Source organism: Eublepharis macularius, chromosome 5 (assembly GCF_028583425.1).
Source record: "Eublepharis macularius isolate TG4126 chromosome 5, MPM_Emac_v1.0, whole genome shotgun sequence".
Classification (NCBI taxonomy): domain Eukaryota; kingdom Metazoa; phylum Chordata; class Lepidosauria; order Squamata; family Eublepharidae; genus Eublepharis; species Eublepharis macularius.
Genome location: NC_072794.1, coordinates 99,069,204 through 99,091,838, shown reverse-complemented (window position 1 = coordinate 99,091,838; position 22,635 = coordinate 99,069,204). Strand labels below are relative to the sequence as shown.

Below are 22,635 nucleotides of genomic sequence, written 5' to 3'. Positions count from 1 at the left end.
CCCCCTTCAAGTGCAACTGGAAATCAATAGTGCGTGACAATGCCCTTTGATTTACATTCTTGCTGGCAGAAAAAAAGGTCAAAGGCCAAGTTCTTCGTTTTCATAGAAAACTAATTAGATGACTCCATCGACACTGAATCAATAAAACTGATCAGGTGATTACACAGAGGGAGCCATTAAAATCCCTGTGACCTTTGATCCCAAGTCCTAACTTGAGGTGGGAGACTCAGTTGAGAGCTGTGGTTCTCGAAAGCTTATGCTACAGTAAAGTTGCATCTGATGAAAAGAGCTGTGGTTCTCAAAAGCTTATGCTACAGTAAAGTTGCATCTGACGAAGAGAGTAGCTATTTGAGAGAGCCCCCCTCATTGCAGCACACAAGAAGTCATGTTCCTTTCCCCCAAACTTTATTCATGTGGCACATTTACAGCAAGGATGGGAGTAACGAGCTGATGAAGAAGTCAGTTGGGTTCAGCTGGAACATCCACACACCATGCATTATTTACCAGGAAGGCCCAGTGCCTGTATTAGCTCACAGCCTGACTGCTGCAGGGGCAGAGCCCTCTTGGTGTAGCTCCCAAGGAGGTAGCAGCTGGGACCTATCCGCCTGGGGATCCATTCAGCAAAGGCAAGGGGTGGGGTAGGACATTTCAGGAAACCACTCAGTTGGGGACAAAAGAGTCAATATCCTCTTTCCTCTCACACTGGTACAGGGCGGTAGGAGGTCATGGGTCTTAAGCAACAAACCAGTTGCTGCCATGTGCCATTGTGGAAGTGGGGAGGATGTCAGTTTAATAAAAGGGCTGAGCTTTTAGTCAATTTGTAGAGCCCTGCCAGGAACTGAGGCTGGGAACACAAGCCACCACCAGGCTAGTAGTAATGGGTATGTCCACTGCCTGCAATGGACTGCATGCTTGATGAGGGCCGTGCACAAGTACTTCATGGGTACGCAATAGGGTACATCATGCGTGGAGGAGGCAAGAGCAAGAAATGCTGTACATGGTGCAAGCATCAACCAGGATGCTCCAGCCTATGATAGCTCCTGCTGAACAGAGTCCCAGGGAGATAGGTGGCCTCCAGTGGGCAGGGAATACAGGCACTTCACCTTGAACAGAAAGCTGAGCTTCCTTAGTCACATACAGGAGGAGTAAGAGGAGTGTTTGCTTAAAACGGAGGTGGAGAGAGGGACAGGGAGCCTGCTGAAGAAAAAGGGCTGTCCGGATGCTGCTCAGTCAATATTTAGCTGACACGCAGAAGACACAGTAACAGATTCACATGGGAAAGGGGGGGAGTGATGGCAGCTGCTGAGATATTGGACTCAAAATAATAAGGGCAAGTGCCCCAAACACTGCGCCATGGTCTTGCTACAGGCGCAAATGTGAGCAGAGAGAGAGAGAAAGATGCCAATGGAAATCAGAAGCCAACAAAAGGGAAAACAATCTACATCTCTAACCATGTGGAGCAAGCACCCTAGGGGGCTGCAGGCTAGGCCAGGCTGGGCGGGCAGCTGGCCCCAGAGAGGGAGTCACGTCAGGCCTACACAGAGATTCCAGTTCCATATATACAGCCTCTACTGGCAGAACAGCAAAACTGACGGAGTCGTGGGGTTGCTCGTTCCTCTGTCCTCTTTCTGTCATTCGAATGCTCTAGCCCATCACGCCCTTGTAGCAGGAGCCGGCCGCATGCAGCCCTGTCCGGCCGGCCCTGGAGATCAAAAGGGCTTGGAGGTCTGCTTGAAGATGAACCCTCTGTGGGCCAACGTCTTCATGATGTTGGCGATGTTCTTGCAGTCATCTGCCGGCCAGAAAAAGAAAGGGAGAGGGGTCACGTTGAATCTTGCTCACAGGTGGGAAAACAGTAGGAAAAAGTCACACAGAAAAAACTATTACATACATACAACAGTCCATTCACAAATGCTGACATTACCCATAATATTTCTATAATACATGCACACCTTAGATGTGCCATGACACCACTTGCAATACCATTAATGGACTGTCATTCTTCCCTCTGCCATATTGAAGTTTGTGGCTGTGAGATATTTTTATGAGTGGTACAAGTTTGCCTGATCCTGTTTCTAACTCAGCAGGCCATGTTCTAAGTCAGTAGTGCATCAGCAGTGGTGTGCATGCATTTTTTCATGAATTATGTAGGCCTCTCTTTGGATGTTACAAACAAGTAGTATCACTTATGTACCTGCTCTTTGCTGTGGTTCCTTCTTTCCCCCACCACAACCAACAGCTACATGGAGCCGGCCCTCTGTCTGCCCACCAGTGCCAGAGCAGAAACATATTAGCCCTTCTACCTTCCTGGCTGAGCAACTGGAACCAGGCACCATAAGTATTTCAGCAATGACACAATGCTGCTTCTCAAATTCCAAATAAATCAGCAAGAAGAAGCTGCACAATAGCCTAGCTTCTCAAGTCTCAGGTCAAAACTTAAGAAGTTTTACTAGGAACGCCTAGGGAAGGCCCCCTATACAGCTGAGGCAACCACCAGTTTAGATACATGGTTGGTTTATATGTAAAACTCTGTGAAAGAGCCTTAAGTTGCACTTGGGCAATATCTAGCAACCACAGAAGAGAATCTTTTTAGCATGGTATAGATACTTTTGAACCCTCAAACTCGCAAGGCAAATTCCGTGTTCCATTCTGTGAATGCTGCATATTTGCATGGCAGTAAATGTGATATTTATCCCAGTAGTATTCTCCAAACCTGCTACCTTTGAGTGAAAATGCACTGTGCCAGTATTCACTGTGCCACTCACTGCCATATTTGACGTTGCAGGTGAGTGGGTCCTCCTTGTTTCTCCTGTAAGACCCCAAAATTCTGAATTAAAGAAGTATGATGTTTAATAACCTCCCTCGAAACTGAAAATTTGTTGTCTTAGCAAATCCACACTGTATGTATATAAGAACCCTGCACCTCTTGCAACATCCAACCTGTGCTAATATCTAGTATCTTGCATTGCTTGATGAGGTCATCTATTCATTCCACAAGAAGCCAGAAGGCCACTCCTGCATATAGGGTATGGCCTGCTTGACCCCTCCATGACTACCCTGCAGTGGTGCTGGCCAAGTTGCAGTGGGCACTGCCCTGTGAGCTGTTGCTGGACAGCCCAATTCTTATCAACTGTAATGAACAGGTCAACTTTGAAGATGCAATAACATTTCTTTGTCTTCCTTTATGGTGTATGGCACAGCTTTCTTGCCTGTGCCATTATTTTTCATCCTGGAATGCTTCAGGTCCCTTTAGTTTCTAGAATACTTGTTTTGGAAGGTTTGAATCTGTAAGATCCTAACTCAATAGAGGGTATTACATGTCTACCAGGTCTTTTGTGATGCAACAATTACATGACCCTCTCAACACACTTCTGCTTAAGGAATGGACTCAGTCATGACATCCTGGTTTTTGGTTTCCCCTTGCTATTTTGCTTTCATGGGTTCAGTGAGCCACTGAGGTGAGGACTTCTCTCATCACCTCAGGATCTTTCTGGGTTTTTTTCATTTCATTTTTCTCCCAGTGAAAACAAGGCACTAGCTTGATCTAAGTGTTCATAGCACCATATCCAGTGATCAATAAACAGCTGCACCAAGCTACAGAAAGGTATCTGATCCCTTCCATTCCCTAGATAAGTGCGTGGCTGTGACTAACTGCTCAAACTGGCAGGTGATGCCCTGCCAGTGTTTCTCGCTATTTGTTTTTTTAAAATTCCCTAAATGCTAACCAGAGTGGCCACTGCAGTGAATCAAACACTTGGCTTCCATAAAAATAAAGAAAATGATTTTTGAAATGTATCTCCCCAAAAGGATGCAGGCATATCACCCTGATTTTTAAGGGGACCCAGAGGAAATACAAGGAATTACAGGTCAGTTGGGCTAACATCTGTTCCAAGTAAATTAGTAGAAACTTATTAAACAGAGAATTATTAAGCACAATGAGGAACAAAGTCTATTGAGGGGAAATCAGTACGGCTTCTACAAGGGGAGGTCCTGCCTCACCAATCTTTGGCGTTCTCTGAGCAGGTTAACAAGCATGTGGACAAGTATGAACCAGAAGACATCAAGACATCATATGGTTGGACTTCCAAAAGGCTTTGGACAAGTTTACCTCAGCAACAGCTTCTGAGTAAGCTTAGCAATCATGGGATAAAAGGATTGTGGATTAAAAATTGGTTAAATGGCAGGAAAAGAATAACCGGACAGTTCTTGCAATGGAGAGAAGTGCTCAGTAGGGTCCCTCAGAAATCGGTATTGTGACCAGTACAATTTAATTTCTTCATAAATTATTTGGAATTGGGGTGAGCAGTGTGGTAGCAAGTTTGCAAATGGCAGTACTTTATTCAGGATTGTGGAAATCAACGTGGATTGTGAAGAGGTACAGGAGGATCTCTTCTAACTGCATGAGTGGACAACAATGTGGCAAATTAAGTTCAATTTGGGTAAATGTAAAGTGATGCACACTGGAACAAAAATCCTAATTTTAAATATATGCTGATGGGGTCTGAACTGACTGAGACTGAAAGATCTTAGGGCTGTAGTAGAAAGCTCAGTGAAAAGGTCAACCCAGTGTGCACCAACAGAGAAAAAGGCAAACTCCATATTAGGAATTATTAGGAAAGGGATTGAAAATCAAACAGACAATACTGTAATGCCCTCGTATAGAGTTATGGTGCAGCATCCTCTCTGCAGTTCTTATTGCTGTATCTCAAAAAGGATGTTGCAGAGCTGGAAAAGATACAAAAGGGGACAACCAAGATGATTAAGGGGTGGAAGCATCTTTCCTATGAGGAAAGGATGGAGAGTCTGAGACTTTTCGGTCTAGAAAAAAAGGTGGTTAAGGGTGTTGGAAATAGCAATGTCTGGTGTACTGCAGCAGCAAGAAGGAAGAAGAGCCTACCATACAGGGGGCAGCAAGGATCACTTAGTTAGGACAGTGAGAGTAGCACCTCTCTTGTTTCCTGGGGGTCATTTCCTTGTCTTGTCTCCTATTGAGCCTAACAGGGCAATATCCTGCTTCTTCTCTCTCCTGCCACACTTCTTCTCTCTCTCTGCAAGATGTAGTCAGATAGCTAGGATCTCTCTCTCCCCTCTTTCCCTCAAGTATGTAACTTCCTCAAATAAAACTTTTGCCTCTTTAATCAGCTCAGCGTTTTCCGCAGCGTTATTTACACTCGCTCCAATAGGGTAATGGGCACCAGAACTTAACGCAAGCTGAAATTAAGAGAGAGCAATAAAACTTCTGCCGGAGCTCAGATAGCCGCAGGCTAAAGCACAGAGGGTAGACAATAGAGGAAAGATGGCGGACTCCTGGGGAGCACAGCAGGGGTTCCAGGTCGACCGACTAGGCGACAACAATTATGATATTTGGGCAGAAAGAATAAAGGCACATCTTATTTCGCTGGAGGTCTGGTCTGCAGTGAGTGATGCAAAACCAACGGGAGACCCACAAAAGGAAGCCAAATGGGTGAAGCAAGACAGAAAGGCAAGATCTATTATCATTAATGCTTTAAGTGATAAACAATTGTTAAGAGTTATTCATGAGCCCACGGCAGGTCAAATGTGGAGATCTCTTTCACAAATAAACAGACAAGAATCAATTAAAACTAAAATCTTGCTAATGAGACAATTGTATTGAATTCGAATGCAGCCCCAGCAACAACTAAAAGACCATATTTCAAATTTCATGGAATTAACACAGAAATTAAGATCCCTTGGAAAGGAGATCCCGGATGAGGATTTGGCAATAATTCTGTTAAGCAGCCTTCCTCAATCTTATGCAAGCATTGTGCATGTTTTGGAAATGCAAGAAAGTCTAAGCTTAAACTATGTACTTGCAAGATTGCAAGAAGAAAATCTTAACAGACAATCTTACAAGGATCAGCCCAAAAAACTCGCTTTAAGAGTCAGTTCAAGAAATGATTTCTCCTGCAGCATCTGTGGGAAGAGAGGGAATTTAAAGGCAAACTGCCGCTTTTTTGAATCACAAAGAGTGAGCAAGTCGCCGCCACGAGAGACGGAAGCAAAAGCCTTTAGGAATGCAGATAGAGTTGATAGCAACTCTAATGCCGATAGCCGAGCAAAACGCAGATCTAATAAGAACTGTTTAAATGTTGGTGGAAATGATCAAAGCATATGCAAATTGGCTGTTGACAGTGGATGCAGTCACCATTTGTGTAAAGATGAAAAGCTTTTTGATGAGATTAATACACACCATGAAAGACTGTATAATGCTAATGGAGAAACTTTAACTGCTCGGGGACGAGGGAATGTGACTGCATATTGTGCACTACCCAGTGGCCAAGTTAAAGAAGTGCAGATTGTTGACTGTCTCTACATACCTGAACTTAGAGCTAACTTGTTGTCTGTATCTGCGATGGCACAAAAGGGAATTGAGACTGTGTTCAAAGGAGAGAAATGTTTTATTAGCAATGAAGGTGAATTAATTGCACAAGGCACATTGAAGGATGGACTGTATATGCTGGATTGCTCTGAAGGGGCAGTGAATTTAATTGAAAAGTGCAGCCACAAGAATTGTACTCATCTTATTCATAGAAGGCTTGGACATGCTAATATGGATTATATATATCAGCTTGAAAGGCAGAATCTGACTAATGATTTGCAAATGAGAAAATGTCCTGATGCAGAGAAATGTGTTTGCTGTATTCAAGCCAAAGGCACAAGACCTTCTTTCACCAAGCAGAGTGAGAAGTAAACCACAAGACCGCTGGAGCTGATTCACAGTGATGTCTGTGGACCCATGGGAACAGAAACACCCAGTGGAAGTAAGTACTTTCTGACTTTTACTGATGATTTTTCAAGATTTACTGTAATTTACCTGCTCAGAGAAAAGAGCCAAGTACTGGAGAAATTCAAGCTGTACCTAGCAATGGTGCAGAACAGATTCCAGAGAAAACCAATGGCTATCCGCACAGACAATGGAGGCGAGTACGTGGGGAAGGAGATGACGAGCTTCCTAGCAGCTGAAGGAATAGAGCATCACCTGACCGTGCCATACACCCCCGAACTCAACGAGATAGCGGAGAGGAAAAATCGTTCTCTCACAGAAATGTGCAGAAGTATGCTGCAAGAAGCACAGGTACCTCAAAAATATTGGGGAGAAGCTATCAACACTGCTGCCTATCTGCAGAACATGCTACCTACAAAGGGTGCAAGCAGCACACCATTTGAACTGTGGTACAACCGCAAGCCCAATGTAAGGCATTTGAGTGTGTTTGGATCAAAAGCCTACACTTATGTTCCGAAGGAAAAGAGGTCTAAGATGGATCTCAGAACAGAAGAAGGCATATTTGTTGGATATGCACTGGGATGCAAAGGATATCGAATCCTCAACCCAGAGACAGACACGGTGAAGATCCGCCATGTGGTGTACATTGATGAAAAAGAGGCAAGCAAGCCAGACACCAGAGAATCTACACCAAAGGAAGCTGATGCAGCACAGCAGCCAGAAATTGTGCAACTCTGGGACCTGACTGAGACGCAAGAGACACCTGCAGAGCCCACAGAAAGAGAAGGGGAAGCAGAGCCAAGTGTCAGATGCTCAGACAGAACAAACAAAGGAGTTCCACCATTGAAATTCTCTTACCTGGCAAAAACAGAAGCTGTACCAGAACCTTCTAGCTGGGAAGACATAGAAGGAATGCCAGCAAGAGAAGCAGAGAAATGAAGAAAAGCTGCAAAAGAAGAAATTGACTCTCTGATCCAGAACAAGACATGGATCCTCACAGAACTACCACCTGGAAAAAGGACAGTAGGATGCAAATGGATTTTCAAAACCAAACTTGATGCAGATGGAGAAGTACAGAAGTACAAAGCAAGACTAGTTGCAAAGGGATATTCCCAGAAGTATGGAGAAGACTATGATGAAACCTTTGCACCAGTAGTGAAACACACTTCAGTAAGAACACTACTGAGCATAGCAGCCGCAAGGAAGATGCATGTGGAGCATCTGGATGTGAAAACTGCTTTTCTACATGGAGAGCTGGAAGAAGACGTGTATATGACACAGCCTCCTGGATTTGAACAGTCCAAAGACAGAGGACTTATATGCAAACTGCAGAAGAACATTTATGGACTGAAACAGGCTGCAAGGGCCTGGAACCAGAAACTGAACCAAATGCTCATCAAAGAAGGATTCAAGCAAGGCGGGGCAGAACGCTGCCTGTACTCAAGAAAGACAGACAACAAATGGACTTTTATTCTGATTTATGTAGATGATCTTCTCCTTTGTTATGAAGATCAACAAGATTGTGATGAAATAATTCAGCATCTGAACCAAGAGGTTGAAGTAAAGTGTCTTGGAAATGTCAGTTTTTACCTTGGCGTTCAGATAGAGCGAGAGGAAGATGGAAGCTATCTTCTCAATCAAAAACAAAAGATCATGGATTTCCTAGACTACATGGATATGAAAGATGGAAAACCAACATGTACTCCAATGGAAACAGATTTCCTGAAACAAGATGGAAACAATGAACCTCTGAGAAACATCAAAGTGTACAGAGAAGCAATTGGAAAACTGCTCTACATAAGTACAGTAACCAGACCTGACACAGCAGCAGCAGTTGGAATACTGTGCAGGAAAAGTGCATCACCAAGTGTGAATGACTTGCAAGCAGTCAAAAGACTAGCAAGATACCTGAGAGGTACTGCACAACTGAAGCTCAAGCTACCAGCAAGCGACAATCCCAGACTAGTGGGGTTCATGGATGCTGACTGGGCAGAAGACATCACAGACAGAAAGTCTACCTGTGGACGAGTGTTCTTTTATGGTGGAGGAGCAATCAGTCGGACAAGCAGAAAGCAAGACCTTGTAGCAGCATCAACTACAGAAGCTGAATACATATCAGCAGCAGAAGCATGCCAAGAACTCAAGTGGATTCTACAACTTTTAGAAGACTTTGGGATAGATGAACCTAAACCTATACAACTTTTTGAAGATAATCAATCTTGCATAAAACTTGCAAATACAGAAAGAATTGGATCAAGAACCAAGCACATTGACATAAAGAATCACACTGTGAGAAATATGCAAGAAGAAGGGCTTGTTGAGCTACAGTACTGCCCTACAGAAGAAATGATAGCAGACGTCCTCACCATGCCACTTGCCAAAGAGAAATTTCAAAGTCTACATGAAAGATTGAACTTTGTGGACTCTGTACACTAGACATTGAGAAGGGGTGTTGGAAATAGCAATGTCTGGTGTACTGCAGCAGCAAGAAGGAAGAAGAGCCTACCATGCAGGGGCAGCAAGGATCACTTAGGACAGTGAGAGTAGCACCTCTCTTGTTTCCTGGGGGTCATTTCCTTGTCTTGTCTCCTATTGGGCTAAACAGGGCAATATCCTGTTTCTTCTCTCTCCTGCCACACTTCTTCTCTCTCTCTGCAAGATGTAGTCAGATAGCTAGGATCTCTCTCTCCCCTCTTTTCCTCAAGTATGTAACTTCCTCAAATAAAACTTTTGCCTCTCTAATCAGCTCAGCGTTATTCCGCCGCGTTATTTACACTCGCTCCAATAAAGGGAGACATGACAGAGGTTCATGCACAGGGTAAAGAACGTGGAGAGAAACCACCTTTTCCTCCTCTCCAATAATACTATAACTTGAGATCACCCAACCTCTGAATTCCAGTGTTAGGAGGCAGCATCAGAGGAAGGCTTTGGCCTCTGTGCCCTGTTTGTGTGGCCCTCCAGGGCAACTGCTTGACTGCTGTGTGAAACAGGATGCTGGACTAGATGGCCCACTAGTCTGATCCCGCAGTCTTCCTGTCTGTCCAGTGAGAATCACTGCTGAAATAGATGTGCTTCCATTGTGTTTTCTCAAGAAGCTGTGTTATTTAAGAGCTGAAATTCTCTCTTGGTAGGAATGCTAGAAAATGTCAACTTGACTATAACTGGCAAAATTTTAATTGCTGCACATCTCCCCACAAAATCCATACTACTGATGTGGCCCTTCAGGAGCCCACTTGTAGTAGAGAATTCTTAGTCTGTCTGGGCCTTTAAATTTAGTTAGCAAAAGACTCCTCTTCAACACAGTGAGATCCCACCAGTTTTTGTGGCCCAAGACCTGTGATCAAGTTTATTGCTTTTTAGACAATGTCTGCACAGCATGCCAAGTCAGTCTTGGTTGAGTTTAAGAGGCATAACTACTTCCTCTTCAAATAGGAACAACGTGGCACAAGACAATCCTGAGATCTCATTCCTGACTAATGCCATACCTTACCTCAAATTAATCTTAATGTGGCTCAAATGAATACCAGGTGACCAATAGCACAGAGCAGGCATTGAGTGGTGAATGCACTCTATACTAGTACTGACCTGTGGAAAATCTTTAATACAGGTACAGTGCAAGGCTGGCATCAGAGCAACCCCCCATGAGGCAGGAAAGAGAGGGAATAGAGGTCTCATGGGTGGTGTGTCTCGTTCTGTCAAAACATTCTAAAGTCAGTGCTCAGCATAATTTATGCTGATTTAAATTACCCCCCCCCCCATTTATCTAATTCACGCTAATTAAAAAAGGAGTATATTGGCAGCAAGGCCAAAGCAGCTGAAGTTTGGTTTCTTATAAAGGACCAGAGCGCTTTGAAGAGCAAACGAGTTCCCCTCACACAACCAAGTTTTTGAAATTAAAAGTCATTCTCGTACTTCTTATCACCCTTGTTTTTCCCCCCAGTTTTTGGTTCCTGAAACAGTAGCAGAAATTACTCATCCTTTCCCCTCCCACAACAACTATATAAGAGTTAGAAATATACTTTTACAGTCTCTGATGCCATGCTACGTGACACATAAGAAACCTCGTAATTGCCCCCAGAAGCTTCTTTCCTGTACAGTTTTGGTGTGGGTTTTTATTGCAACCCCATTAGCTCCAGTCTAAGTCTTACTCTTTTCCTCACCCTTTACATTGGAAGAATCATCAAGTAGTTAAAGTAAAACAATTAAGGTGAAGAAATGGCCAGATGGACAAAAAGTGAGCTGCATTCTCTGCTGAATGAAGAAGAATCCAGGGGCTGGGCTGGTTCACATTATTTACCAGAGACTAAATGCAGGCAGAGTTTGCTAAAATAGAAGCAGGGCTTAAATTGATTCCTGGTGTCTATATTTCATGTTGAAAATTGGCTTGTAAATCCATGTTTTGATCTATGGTGGCCGTCTCCTTAAGAAAAAGCAAGAGTAAATGTGTAATTTCTCCCTTGACAGCACACGGTGGTGAGGCGATCCTTCTTCCCGCTCCCCTCCGACTCGGGACAGCTCCGCTGCCTCCCATCAGCACTCTTTCTTCCTCGCCCCACGCCTTGATGTCTCCATTTCATTAGTGTGCGCCCATTCATCACGCTGTTACCGTAAGGGTGACTTTGCCCACTTTCATGTGGCAGGCAGGGCCTGGATGACATGAGGTGGTGCTGCCACTCTGGCGGGGGAGGGAAGTAGAACACACACACACACACACCCCTGCTAGTAAATGGATGTTGTGGCAGAGGGACAGCTGCATCATTACTGATGTGTAAATGATAAAGAAGCGCCTCCACATCCATCTCTTAACTGTAAATCCAAGGAGTGCTTTATAATCAAGCGGCAGCGATAATAATGTGAAATTAGGTCTCTCTATCAAAGGGGGGAGGCCTTTTAATCACGGCTTAAAGGGTGCAAGCGCTGTTTATCATAATTGAACTGTATCCAGGCTAATTGTGGCCATATTTCACTGTCTAAGAGACAGGCACACTGACTGAGGAAGGAACACCAAAGGCCGAATGGAGCAGGAAACTACCACATAGCCAGTCGTGGCCCAAAAGTGCCAATGCACTTAAGCATTGGTGTCAACAGATATACAAACTCACACACACCCAGCCTTCACACTGATTAACCTGTTGGGTGCTGGCATCATGGCTGTGGGTATTCTGGTGAATTCTGATTTATGTACAACTCACTGCAGTTGCATATGAATTAATGTGAGCTGCTAACTTACAGCAAAACCCAGAATTTTGTTCTAGACTAGAATAATCAAATTCTGTAATAAAATATGTAAATCTATATATTTACCTATTTTCACAATTTGTTCCAACTGGGGAAAATGTAAAAAAGAGTAACTATAATAATTATAGGAGTAGGATTATTTAATGATCCGAGCTTGTGCTGTTTAGAAAAAGAAGAGAGAGAGGAATGACAGTTCTCTGCAAATGCACGGATGGTAATACAACAGAAGGGGGAAAGTGTTGGTTAAAGAAAACTGGAAGTACTGAGAATGGGAACAGGAAAACAACATGACAAAACATTTATGTGGGTAGCAGTTGCAAATGTTAGTGGGGACAAGAATAGTGTGCCACTGAAAGCATTATCTGGGACAAGCAGCTCCCCACAAATACATACCTGAGCATTGCAATGCCTAGCATTCACCCATCTAACACAGTAACTTAGGAAACAAGTTAATCGAACATGTAACTAAGAAGAGTGAGAGGGGAGGATGAAGTGACTTTCCCAGATGTCCTTGGCTAATTCCATACCTAAATCAGACAACAAAGAGGGACTCTTTGGGTCATACGTCTAGCAGCAAGAACAGAAAATCTATAGGCAAGGGAAAATATCTGTTTTCTCTCCTAAGTGGCTCTAGGGCAGTCTATTCATGGGAATGCATAACAGCAGTTATCGCTGGATGGGATATGTCCTCAAAAATTCAGTATCCCATAACATGCTGTAGTATTATGGCATCTGCCCATAAACAAACATCGGTCTTATAATGGCTTGCAAACATATGAATAACCACCACATGGCTGCTCTATGGATTTTGTCAGCCATAACACAACTCCAAAAACTTGCCACAGTTCTCTCAGGGACTATGGTTGTTCTACCTTGTTGGGCAGTCCTACTCGGACATTTATAAACGAGTAGGACCCACATATTCAATCACCTAACTAAATGACATCAGAGTTCTTCTTACCTAAAAAGAAATTCTTAAAGGAAGCAAGTACTGCATATTATCTAAGCAGAACTTCAGAGTCCAGCATACATCTAATCTGTGACTATATTCTTTCCTGGGGCGGGGAGGATTAGAAGAAGCACCATCTTCTAAGACCATAGAAAACAGTGCTCCCATTGAGTTTGGAAAGCAGAAAAAACACACAAGTTCTTGTTTACAAACAGTATGCCCAATGTAGAAAGCCTATGTGTAGATTTTATGGCTGCTGGAAAGATAATGCTCTTTCACTAGAATGGACGCCAGGAGCTCAAAGGATGCTGCCACCAGTGTTGACAAAATGTTAAGGCTGCAGGGGGAAAGCTGAGTATTGCAGGTTAAATAAAAGATGCCCCTTTTAGGGTCTTCCATGTGTGAGTATGATCCAAAACTAACAATTTGTTCCTCAACTTCAGGACAGAGACCAAAACAAACACCTGCCATCTTAAGGTACTAGCTTTTCGGGTTTTTTGCAGCCCTGACTGCAGAAGTCCTAGAAAAACAGGGTTTCTCACCTGTAACTGTTGATCGTCGAGTCTCTTCTGTGCAAACACGCATTGGGACTGCGCAGGCGCAGGCCAGCCGCGGAGAAGATTCTTTTAGCTTCTAGAAATGTGACGGGGACGTTCGGGCCCACCGCGCATGCGCGCCGGTGTTCCCGCCAATTTTGAAGTACAAGTACCTGAACGTCCCCGGCATTCCCTCAGTTCACCTGAGCCGCCGGAGAAACAATGGAGTAAACCAAGCACTCACAGCGGGGCAGGCGGGAGGGAATGTGTGTCTGCACAGAAGAGACTCGACGATCAACAGTTACAGGTGAGAAACCCTGTTTATCGTCGTCGTCCTTCTGTGCAGCCCCACATTGGGAGAATAGCTAGCATCTCACCAATGGGGGCGGGTGTGAGTGTCTATGTGAACAAAGAATGCAGAACAGCCGTGCCAACAGCGGATTCACGGCGTGCATTCACGTCTACAGAATAATGTTTAATGAAAGTGTCAGCGGTAGACCATGTTGCAGCTTGGCAGACGTCCTGGAGTGGCACTCCTCGCAGGAAGGCAGCAGAGGCAGCTTGTGCTCGAGTAGAATGAGCAGTAATCAACAACGGGCACCGGACTCCAGCTTGCTGATAACAAAGTTTAATTGCAGACACAATCCAGCGAGAGATGGACTGGGCAGAAGCTGGCGAGCCCTTGCGAGGGCCAGAGTAACACAAGAACAGGGCAGGAGACTTCCTGAAACACTTGGTGCGATGTAAATAAAACAATAAAGCACGTTTCACATCCAATGTGTGTAGAGTACGTTCCTCTGGGGAAGAGGGAGTAGGAAAAAAGGAAGGAAGGACCACCTTTTGACGCAGGTGAAATTTGGAAACCACCTTGGGCAGGAACTGCATACTAGTGTGGAGCATGACCGTACCGGGGAAGAACTGCAGGAAGGGGGGGTCACACCTCAGAGAAGACAACTCCCCTACCCGCCTGGAGGAAGTGACTGCTACCCAAAAGGCCACCTTCTGCGTGAGCAGAGGCAAGGGACAGGTAGACAGGGGCTCAAAAGGGGAGAGCATCAGACGGGAGAGCACCAGGGTCAGGCTCCACTGAGGAATAGGATGGGCCCTAGGAGGAAAGGACTTTAGTAGGCCCTTCAGGAACTGTTTGGACAGCCAATGTGCAAACACAGTCCTCCCATCAATCTGCTCATGGAAGGCAGAGATAGCAGCCATGTGCACCTTAACACTGGAGAACGCCAGGCCTTGGGAGCACAGGTCCAGGAGGTAGTCCAGAATGACAGGCAGCGGGCAAGTGAAAGGGGAAACCCCTTTGGGGGCTAACCACCTAGAGAAACGTGACCACTTCCTCTGGTAGGACAACCTGGTAGACGGTTTTCGGGCATTCAAGATCACATTAAGCACCCTAGTAGAGAGGCCTAGTCTGGGGCGCAGAGGAGCCAGGCAGTCAGATTTAGCACTGCCACATCGTGATGCCACACTCCGTCCCTGAGTAGCAGGTCTGTGGCGTGTGGAAGCGGGAGACACCGCCCCTGTGACAGGGAGAGTAAAAGGGGGAACCAATCCTGGCGAGGCCACCGAGGGGCAATCAGGATACAATGGGTCCGGAAGGCTCTGATCCTGGACACGACCTTGTGAAGGAGTGGGAAGGGCGGGAAGGCATAAAAGAGCCCTGGAGACCAGGGTATCTGGAAGGCATCCCCCAGTGAACGATGGCCAATCCCGGCCCGGGAGCAGAACAGGGGAACCTGTGTGTTGTGGGCTGTGGCGAAGAGGTCGATGAGCGGGGTGCCCCACATGCGGAAAACCACATGGAGGTAAGCCCTGTTGAGGGACCACTCGTGTTGGGGCAAAAACACTCTGCTCAGCGCATCTGCTGCTGTGTTGCTCTCCCCCGCAATATGAACGGCCTTGGGCAGGACGTTGTTGGTAATGGCCCAGTTCCAGAGCGTAGTCGCTTCCCTGCAGAGCTTGAGCGAGACCGTTCCTCCCTGCTTGTTGAGATAGTAACAGGCTGTGGTATTGTCCGACAGGACCTGCACCCTCTTGTTCCGAATGACATCTGCAAAAGAAGCAAGGGAGTAACGGATCGCTCTAAGCTCTAAGAGGTTAATGTGCATGTTTACCTCAAGGGAGGACCAAACACCCTGAGCAGACAGGCGCCCACAACGCCCTCCCCAGCCTAGATTGGAAGCATCCGTAAAGACGGTGACCTCCAGCAGGAAGGGACCAAAAGGACAACCCTTGGACAAATTCTCAGGGACAGTCCACCACACCAAGGACCGCTGTATCACCCTCGGGATGGAAAACCCACGGTGTTGACTCATAGCGAGAGGGTTGAAAACCCGAACAAACCAGTTTTGCAGAGGCCGCATGTGCAGGCGTGCAAAACACACCACCCCTGTGGAGGAGGCCATGAGGCCCAACGAGGTTTGAATCAGGAGGGCAGTTTGGAACCGGTTATGCACGAAGTGGCGGGCCAGGCAGGACAGCCTGCTCAAGCGGTCCGGGGGTAGATAAGCCCGGCCCAGCAGAGAGTCAAAGTGGACCCCGATGAACCTAATGCTCATACCTGGGGACAACACAGACTTCCCCAAATTGACCACTAGCCCCAGGCCGTCTAGCACGGACAAGGTGAGGGCGATAGAGGCCCGGAGGGAATCAGAGGAGGGACCCACCAGGAGCCAATCATCCAAATATGGATAGACAAAACAGCCACTAGACCGTAAATGTGCCACCACGGTGGCCATACATTTAGTGAACACCCTGGGCGCCGAGGCCAGGCCAAAGGGCAAGGCGGTGTACTCATAGACAGCGCCTCCACAGGTAAAACGGAGATATTTTCTGTGGCCCTCAAAGATGGAAATGTGGAAGTAGGCGTCTTTGAGATCCAAAATGGCCATCCAGACGCCTGACTCCAAGAGTTCCAATACTCGTGACAGAGTAAGCATCCTAAACTTTTCCACCCTCAAGTAAGTATTAAGGGCCCGAAGGTCCAAAATGGGACGAGACCCCCCATCTTTCTTATCCACAAGAAAGTATCTTGAATAAAATCCCCAAGGGGAAGCAGAGACATCGACCACCCGGACAGCACCTTTGTTAACCAACTCCAAAACATTATTTTGTAACACAACATTACAACAAGAAGCACAACGAGGGGGGTGCAAAAGAGGGGGTGCAGTGGTAAACGATAACTTATAACCACGGGCCACAATAGAGAGGACCCAGTTATCAGTAGTAATGAGTCGCCAACGGGGCAAGAAAGGCCGTAGCCTGTCCAAGAACAAGATATTAACAGTGTCCTTGCAGGCCAACTGGGAAGCGTCCTGGTCTAGTCAGAAGACCGTGGGCTTCTGCGCCGAAGTCGAGGGCTTGGGCGAGGGAGGCTGCTGTCGTCCCTTGGACCGGCCGGAGCGTCTCGAAGAGTGGCGCTGCTGGCCAGAGTAGGAACGGTGGCCATAGGATTGACCAGAGGAGAACCTTCCTTGGCGCTGTTGGAACTGCTGGTAGGGTGACTGATAGGACCGGAACCTGCCGTACCGATATCTCGGACCCGTCTGCGGAACCGAAGGCGCAACCCCGAGGGACTTGGCCGTCTGCTGGTTCTTCTTCATGAGGGAAAGGGACTCATCCGTTTTCTCTGAGAAGAGCTGGGGACCCTCAAACGGGAAATCCTCGACCTTGGCCTTCTTCTCGGGGGGCAGGGCCGTAGATCGAAGCCAGGCGTGCCGACGCAAGAGCATGGAGGATGCCATCGCACGTGCAGCAGAGTCGGCGGCGTCCTTGCCAGCTGTCATCTGTTGCTTTGACAACCGGAAAGCCTCAGCCTGGAGAGCCTTGACCAAGGCACGGCGATCGTCGGGAAGGTCAGAGAGGTAGGAGGATAGTCGCTTCCACAAGAAGAGATTGTAGGAGCCCATTATCACTTGGAAATTGGCAACACGGAACCCCAGGGAAGCCGAAGAATACACCTTCCGACCAATGCCATCCAGCTTTCTGCCCTCCCGATCCGACGGAGCCGAAGAGGAACCGCGTCGCAACCGAGCTTGACCCTCCTCGGCCACGATGGAAGAGGGTTTCGGATGGGTGAAGAGGTAAGGGCAATCCTCCTGCTTGAGCCGATAATATTTCTCGACCTTCTTGGCCGTAGGCGGAACGGAAGCAGGGGTCTGCCAGAGCGCGAGGGCATTGTCGACGAGATCCTCGACAGGGGGGAACGCCACCGAGGCAGGAGAGCCAGAGTACAGCGGCTCCAGCAGCTTGCTCTTGGGCTTTGAGGTGGAAGAGGCGACATCCAGCTCCAGTGCCGCGGCCATCCGGACCAGCTGCTCCGCGAACACTCTGTAGTCGTCATTAGGAGACGACGAACGGAGCTCCCCCACAGCATCATCAGGGGAAGGGTCGGAAGCTGCGTCCGAGGAGTACTCTGATGGAGACGCCAGGCCCTCTTCATCCTCGGAGTTGGAGAAAACCGCCGGGGTTTGCGTCGGAACCGAAGGGCGCTCCGTCGGAACCGAGGTACAAGGCTCGGGAGCCGAAAGATGGCGATGCGGCCGAGCGGCAGGCGGAGCAAGTGGCAGAGTCGACGGCGCCGGAACCGAGGTCAAGGGCGCCGATGGGCCAGGCAGGAAGGGGGCGACTGCTGGATCCAAGCCACGAAATCTTGCCAGGAGGACACGTTCCCAAAGCCCGGGACAGGCTGCCAAGGAGGTAGAGCAGCAGACACCGGAACGGATCGGTGAAACGGCGCCGGAACCGACAAGACTGGCTGCGCCGGAACAGAGACCTCCGACGGGACCGGAGCAGATGGCAGGGAGCGTTCAAACTCCTGGAACGGTTCCGAAAAACAAGGGAACGATTCATAGTCGTCCGGAACCACCGGAGGAGGCGTACGAGGAGGCGAAGGGGTGTGCAGGAGACTCCTGACGTCCTCAGCAGGAGGGGCCGATCTGGGAGGCGAACCAGCCAACGATGTCGGGGCCGGCAATAAAGCACGGCTCTTGGCTTTCGACTTGGCCTTTGCCTTTTTTGGCGGGGGCTCCGAAGAAGCCGCAGTGGCCAAGGGCTTCGAAGAAGGCTTCGACGAAGCGCGTTTCTTCACCTTCCGACTGGACGGAACACTCACGGAACCGGGGGCAGTCGAGCCCTCCGGAACGGGCGGCCCCGTCGGATCTGAGGGGAGCGGTTCCGGCGACTTACGCGGAGCCGGCGAGGGAGCGACAGAGCTGGGCTTGCTCCCGGACGATCCAGACGGTTTGGGCGGCAGAAGGTTGGCGTCCCAAAGGAAGGCTCGGAGCCTGGCCTTGCGGTCGTTCCGCGCCTTCGGGGTGAAGGCCATGCAGAACTTACAGCGCTCCACGACGTGCCCCTCGCCCAAACAGATAAGGCACAGATCATGACCGTCTGAGTGGGTCATTTTAGTGCCACATTGCTGGCATTTCTTAAATAGAGAGGAATGGGACATGGTGGAGGCGTGTCCCAGAAAATGAAGCGATAACTCACAAGCGACGAACAGTCCGAAGACACGAGCGACAGCTAAAGAACCTTTTCGAACGGCGGCGAAAAAGGAACTGAGGGAATGCCGGGGACGTTCGGGTACTTGTACTTCAAAATTGGCGGGAACACCGGCGCGCATGCGCGGTGGGCCCGAACGTCCCCGTCACATTTCTAGAAGCTAAAAGAATCTTCTCCGCGGCTGGCCTGCGCCTGCGCAGTCCCAATGTGGGGCTGCACAGAAGGACGACGACGATCAACTGAAACAGAAGCACTGAAACAGAGGCAATGAAGACTCTCCAGGTAGAATCATGGACCCAATTTGTTTATAGTCTCTTTACTATGCAAAGAAAAAAGCAAAGAGTAACCAAAACCCAGCTGCTGCTTTTCAACCTCCAGTTAGATGTAGATTTCTGTTGATCTGACTATTACATAGAATCCTAAATCAGAAGGCACTGTTCTGTTAGAAATCTCTATGTCTGGCATGATGTTTTGGTGATCAAGTTTATGACTCAAGTTCATGAACCCTTTTGAGTCAGTGACATGACACCAATATGATTTCATCTCAATTGTCTTTGGTCTTCTGTTGTACTCTGATGATCAGAGGGAAAGACAGAAAGTTAACCTTGGCCTAACAGGGCACTTATTCTCATTAATTCCCAGTATCTACATCCAGCACAGAACTTCTCTACCTGTAGGGTAAATCAAAAAGTCAATTTTAGATTGTGTTGATTATCTGCTGGAACACTGAAAATACTGAAGACATCATGGCCATTCTGCCTCATACAGAATCTGACAGCTCCTACAGTCTACAATGATGTTTCAACTTTCTGAAATGTGTCCTGCCTGAAGAGAACTCAGATTTCTCTCTGCCCCATCAGCATACCACTGACTTCTCCCCAAACAGATCCATATTTATTAATAACTGTGGGGTGATCCTTGGCGATATCCATCCATCATCAGAGAACTCGATTGCCATGATAGAGTAACATAAGGAATTGGTGTGGGATATTATGACATCGTCCTAAAAGGGATGGTGATATTTCTGTATTATTTGGGTATGAAATCCAAACCACAGCATCTTCTCCAAACACAGCCATCATGCCCAGCAACTGGCCTAATGTTTGATCCATGAATATTTGTTGAAATATATCCCAAAAGAGCCAAAATATCTTGGTTTTCTTTCAGGGAACAAGAAAGACCCTTTACAAACTCCTATCTAGAATTACTATCAGATATTTCAGCCTCTCTGCCAGTAAGAACATACTCTCATACCTCTTTACCACACTGACTACACTGAGATGATGATCCGAAAAAGATATCAAGTACAAAAAAATCATGATACCGTTACTTCTGATATGAACTACCAAGGTCTTAGTGAAGATCATGGGAGCCAAGGAAAGCCCAAATGGCAAAGGCGGGCACTGATCATATTTGTAGAAAAATGTGAGGAATTGGTATACCTCAGTCAAATCCATCAGTGTCAGCATATCTCACTTCAAATAGGCCATTAGTATGAACAAACAGTTTCCATTCAGAACAGCTTATTTTTGATGTATTTATTCAAAATGCTAAAAACATTTCTATTTTTCCTTTTGACTGTAAAGACCACTGAATATATGGCACAGTACCTTAAGACATAATGTCCAAAAGGAGTTGTATTACCCATTACATGCATAGATGGTCCTCTAAGAATTTGGACCTTGCTTAATTGTCCTTTGAAAGCCTTTTGAACTCCAAAGTCTGGACCAGATTTTCTACAGCCCATGCATCAAGATCACTCAACTCCTGAGAGGAAAGGGTAGAGCTGGGCAGTTGACATAATGGCATTTGACTTCTCAATTCCCTTGAAAGTGGAAAATCCAGTGGAACAGGATGTCAGTTTGTTGATGTTCTGGGTGAGCTTGTATCTGTTGGAATCCTTGACTCTGCTAATTGGCTTGGGAAGATGAAATAACTGGGCAGGTTTGAATAGCATGTATCTTTTTTCACATGCCATTGGAAGAGCTTTCTTATTATCTTTGGTTTCAATGAGAAGATCATCAAAATCTCACCAAATAACTTGCCTATAGAAAATAGTTTATTAGGTAACTTACTATAGAAACCTGGCTTGCTAAGCCTGATACCCCAGCAGGTGGCATCTAAATATGCCATGAGGTGAATATAGAACTACATTGCATCCAGGAAAGAATCTGCAAGAAGAGCAGTCATCAGACAGATCTTGTGAGCTTTATCTTTCATAAATTTTGTGCAAATGGCTAGTCTGATAGCTCTGGAAAAGATAAAGTTACTGAGTTTTGGGGCAGTATCCCAAAAGTCTTTAGGGCCACCTCAATCCTCCTATCACTGAAATCAATAAGATTGCTTGTCCTCTTTGGAAGAACTGAGTTAAAGGTTAGTGATGCTCTGGGACATGAACTCATGTGACTTATAGATGTTCCAGAACTTCCTTGAGCAAATAGTATAATATATTGATCGATCAGTGAGGGAGATATAGTTGCCCCAGCCAGGTTATTCTATTGTTTCGTAGTAATATTGGTGAAAACTCCAAAAAGGGATTATTTGATGATTAGGGAGAGCTGGGCTAATTTCTTGAACTGAAAACCTGGGAATTAACTTAGGACCCTAGAGGCTGGGACTTGAAGAACTCTCAGTGCCTTCGTTAGAAATTTGTCATAATTTTTTGTTGCTAACAGCCTGAGAGTATAGAGCTGAGTGAATGGACAGAGGTACCAGCCTTGCTTCCAGAAGGATCTGCTCTTTCGTGGTTGAATCTAGGACACAGACCAACAGACAGGAACAGGGCCATCTCCACTGATAAAGCAACGGATGCCTAGGCTCTAGGATCTGACTAGGGTTGTTAGGACTCGAGTGAGATAACACTTCCAAAAATCTAGCAACACTTTTATTTCCTTTTTTAAAAAAGTCCCGAAATACATAAAATGCTTTGTTTGGAGCATCTCAAAAACTCTGTAGATTGTGGCTGAAGTGAAACTAGTTGGAATATATAGGAGCCCCTCCTCTCACAGGACAATTCGAGAACCTACACTGATTTAGATACGGCTAGAGACAACGCACAGCCTGCCCTCAAGGCTGCAATCCTAGGAACATTTTCCTGGAAAGAGACGCAATTGAATAAAATGGAACTTACTTCTGAGCAAACCTCCTTAGGATTGCTCCTCACAGCTCTGTTCCAAAAGCATCCTTTCCTTGTTGGCTCCTGCTTTTAAAATTCTTTATTATTTTGGTTGCTCCCCTTTAAACTATGTCCAGTTTGTCTATACATTTCTTCTGTGGCCTCTGACTGTATATAATGTTCCATAATAAACAGGCTGAAACTTGTGTCTCCTGGATCCCAGGGGCTATAACTGAAAGAATCTGTTCATTTCTTAACAGTTAGTAGAGCACAGGGGTTAGAGTGAGAGTCAGCTCATAACTCAGCTTCACCTCAGTTGCCACATGGGGAAAACAATACTACCCTACCCTTATTAGGCTATATTGTAAAAATTATTGAGATAATATATGTGAACAACTTTTAATACTTAGGAATGTTACATAAATGCCATCATTATTTTTTATACACAGGATCCGGACACAGGTGACAGTTTTAATTGGCTCCAAGATATTCAGTACAAACATCCTCATACAGAAGGAATGACATTAAACTTTCAGAAGAT

At 46.4% G+C, this 22,635-nt stretch overlaps 1 protein-coding gene across 1 annotated transcript in view; it reads right to left on the bottom strand.

The window, feature by feature from the left end:
* Positions 1–383: 383 nt before the first annotated feature.
* Positions 384–22,635, bottom strand: part of ERI3 (ERI1 exoribonuclease family member 3) — a 330,943-nt gene continuing 308,691 nt past the window's right edge. Inside the window, exon 8 of the mRNA XM_054981809.1 lies at positions 384–1,792. Coding sequence (XP_054837784.1) covers positions 1,710–1,792 — 83 coding nt within the window. The 3' untranslated portion in view covers positions 384–1,709. The remainder of the gene's footprint in view (positions 1,793–22,635) is intronic.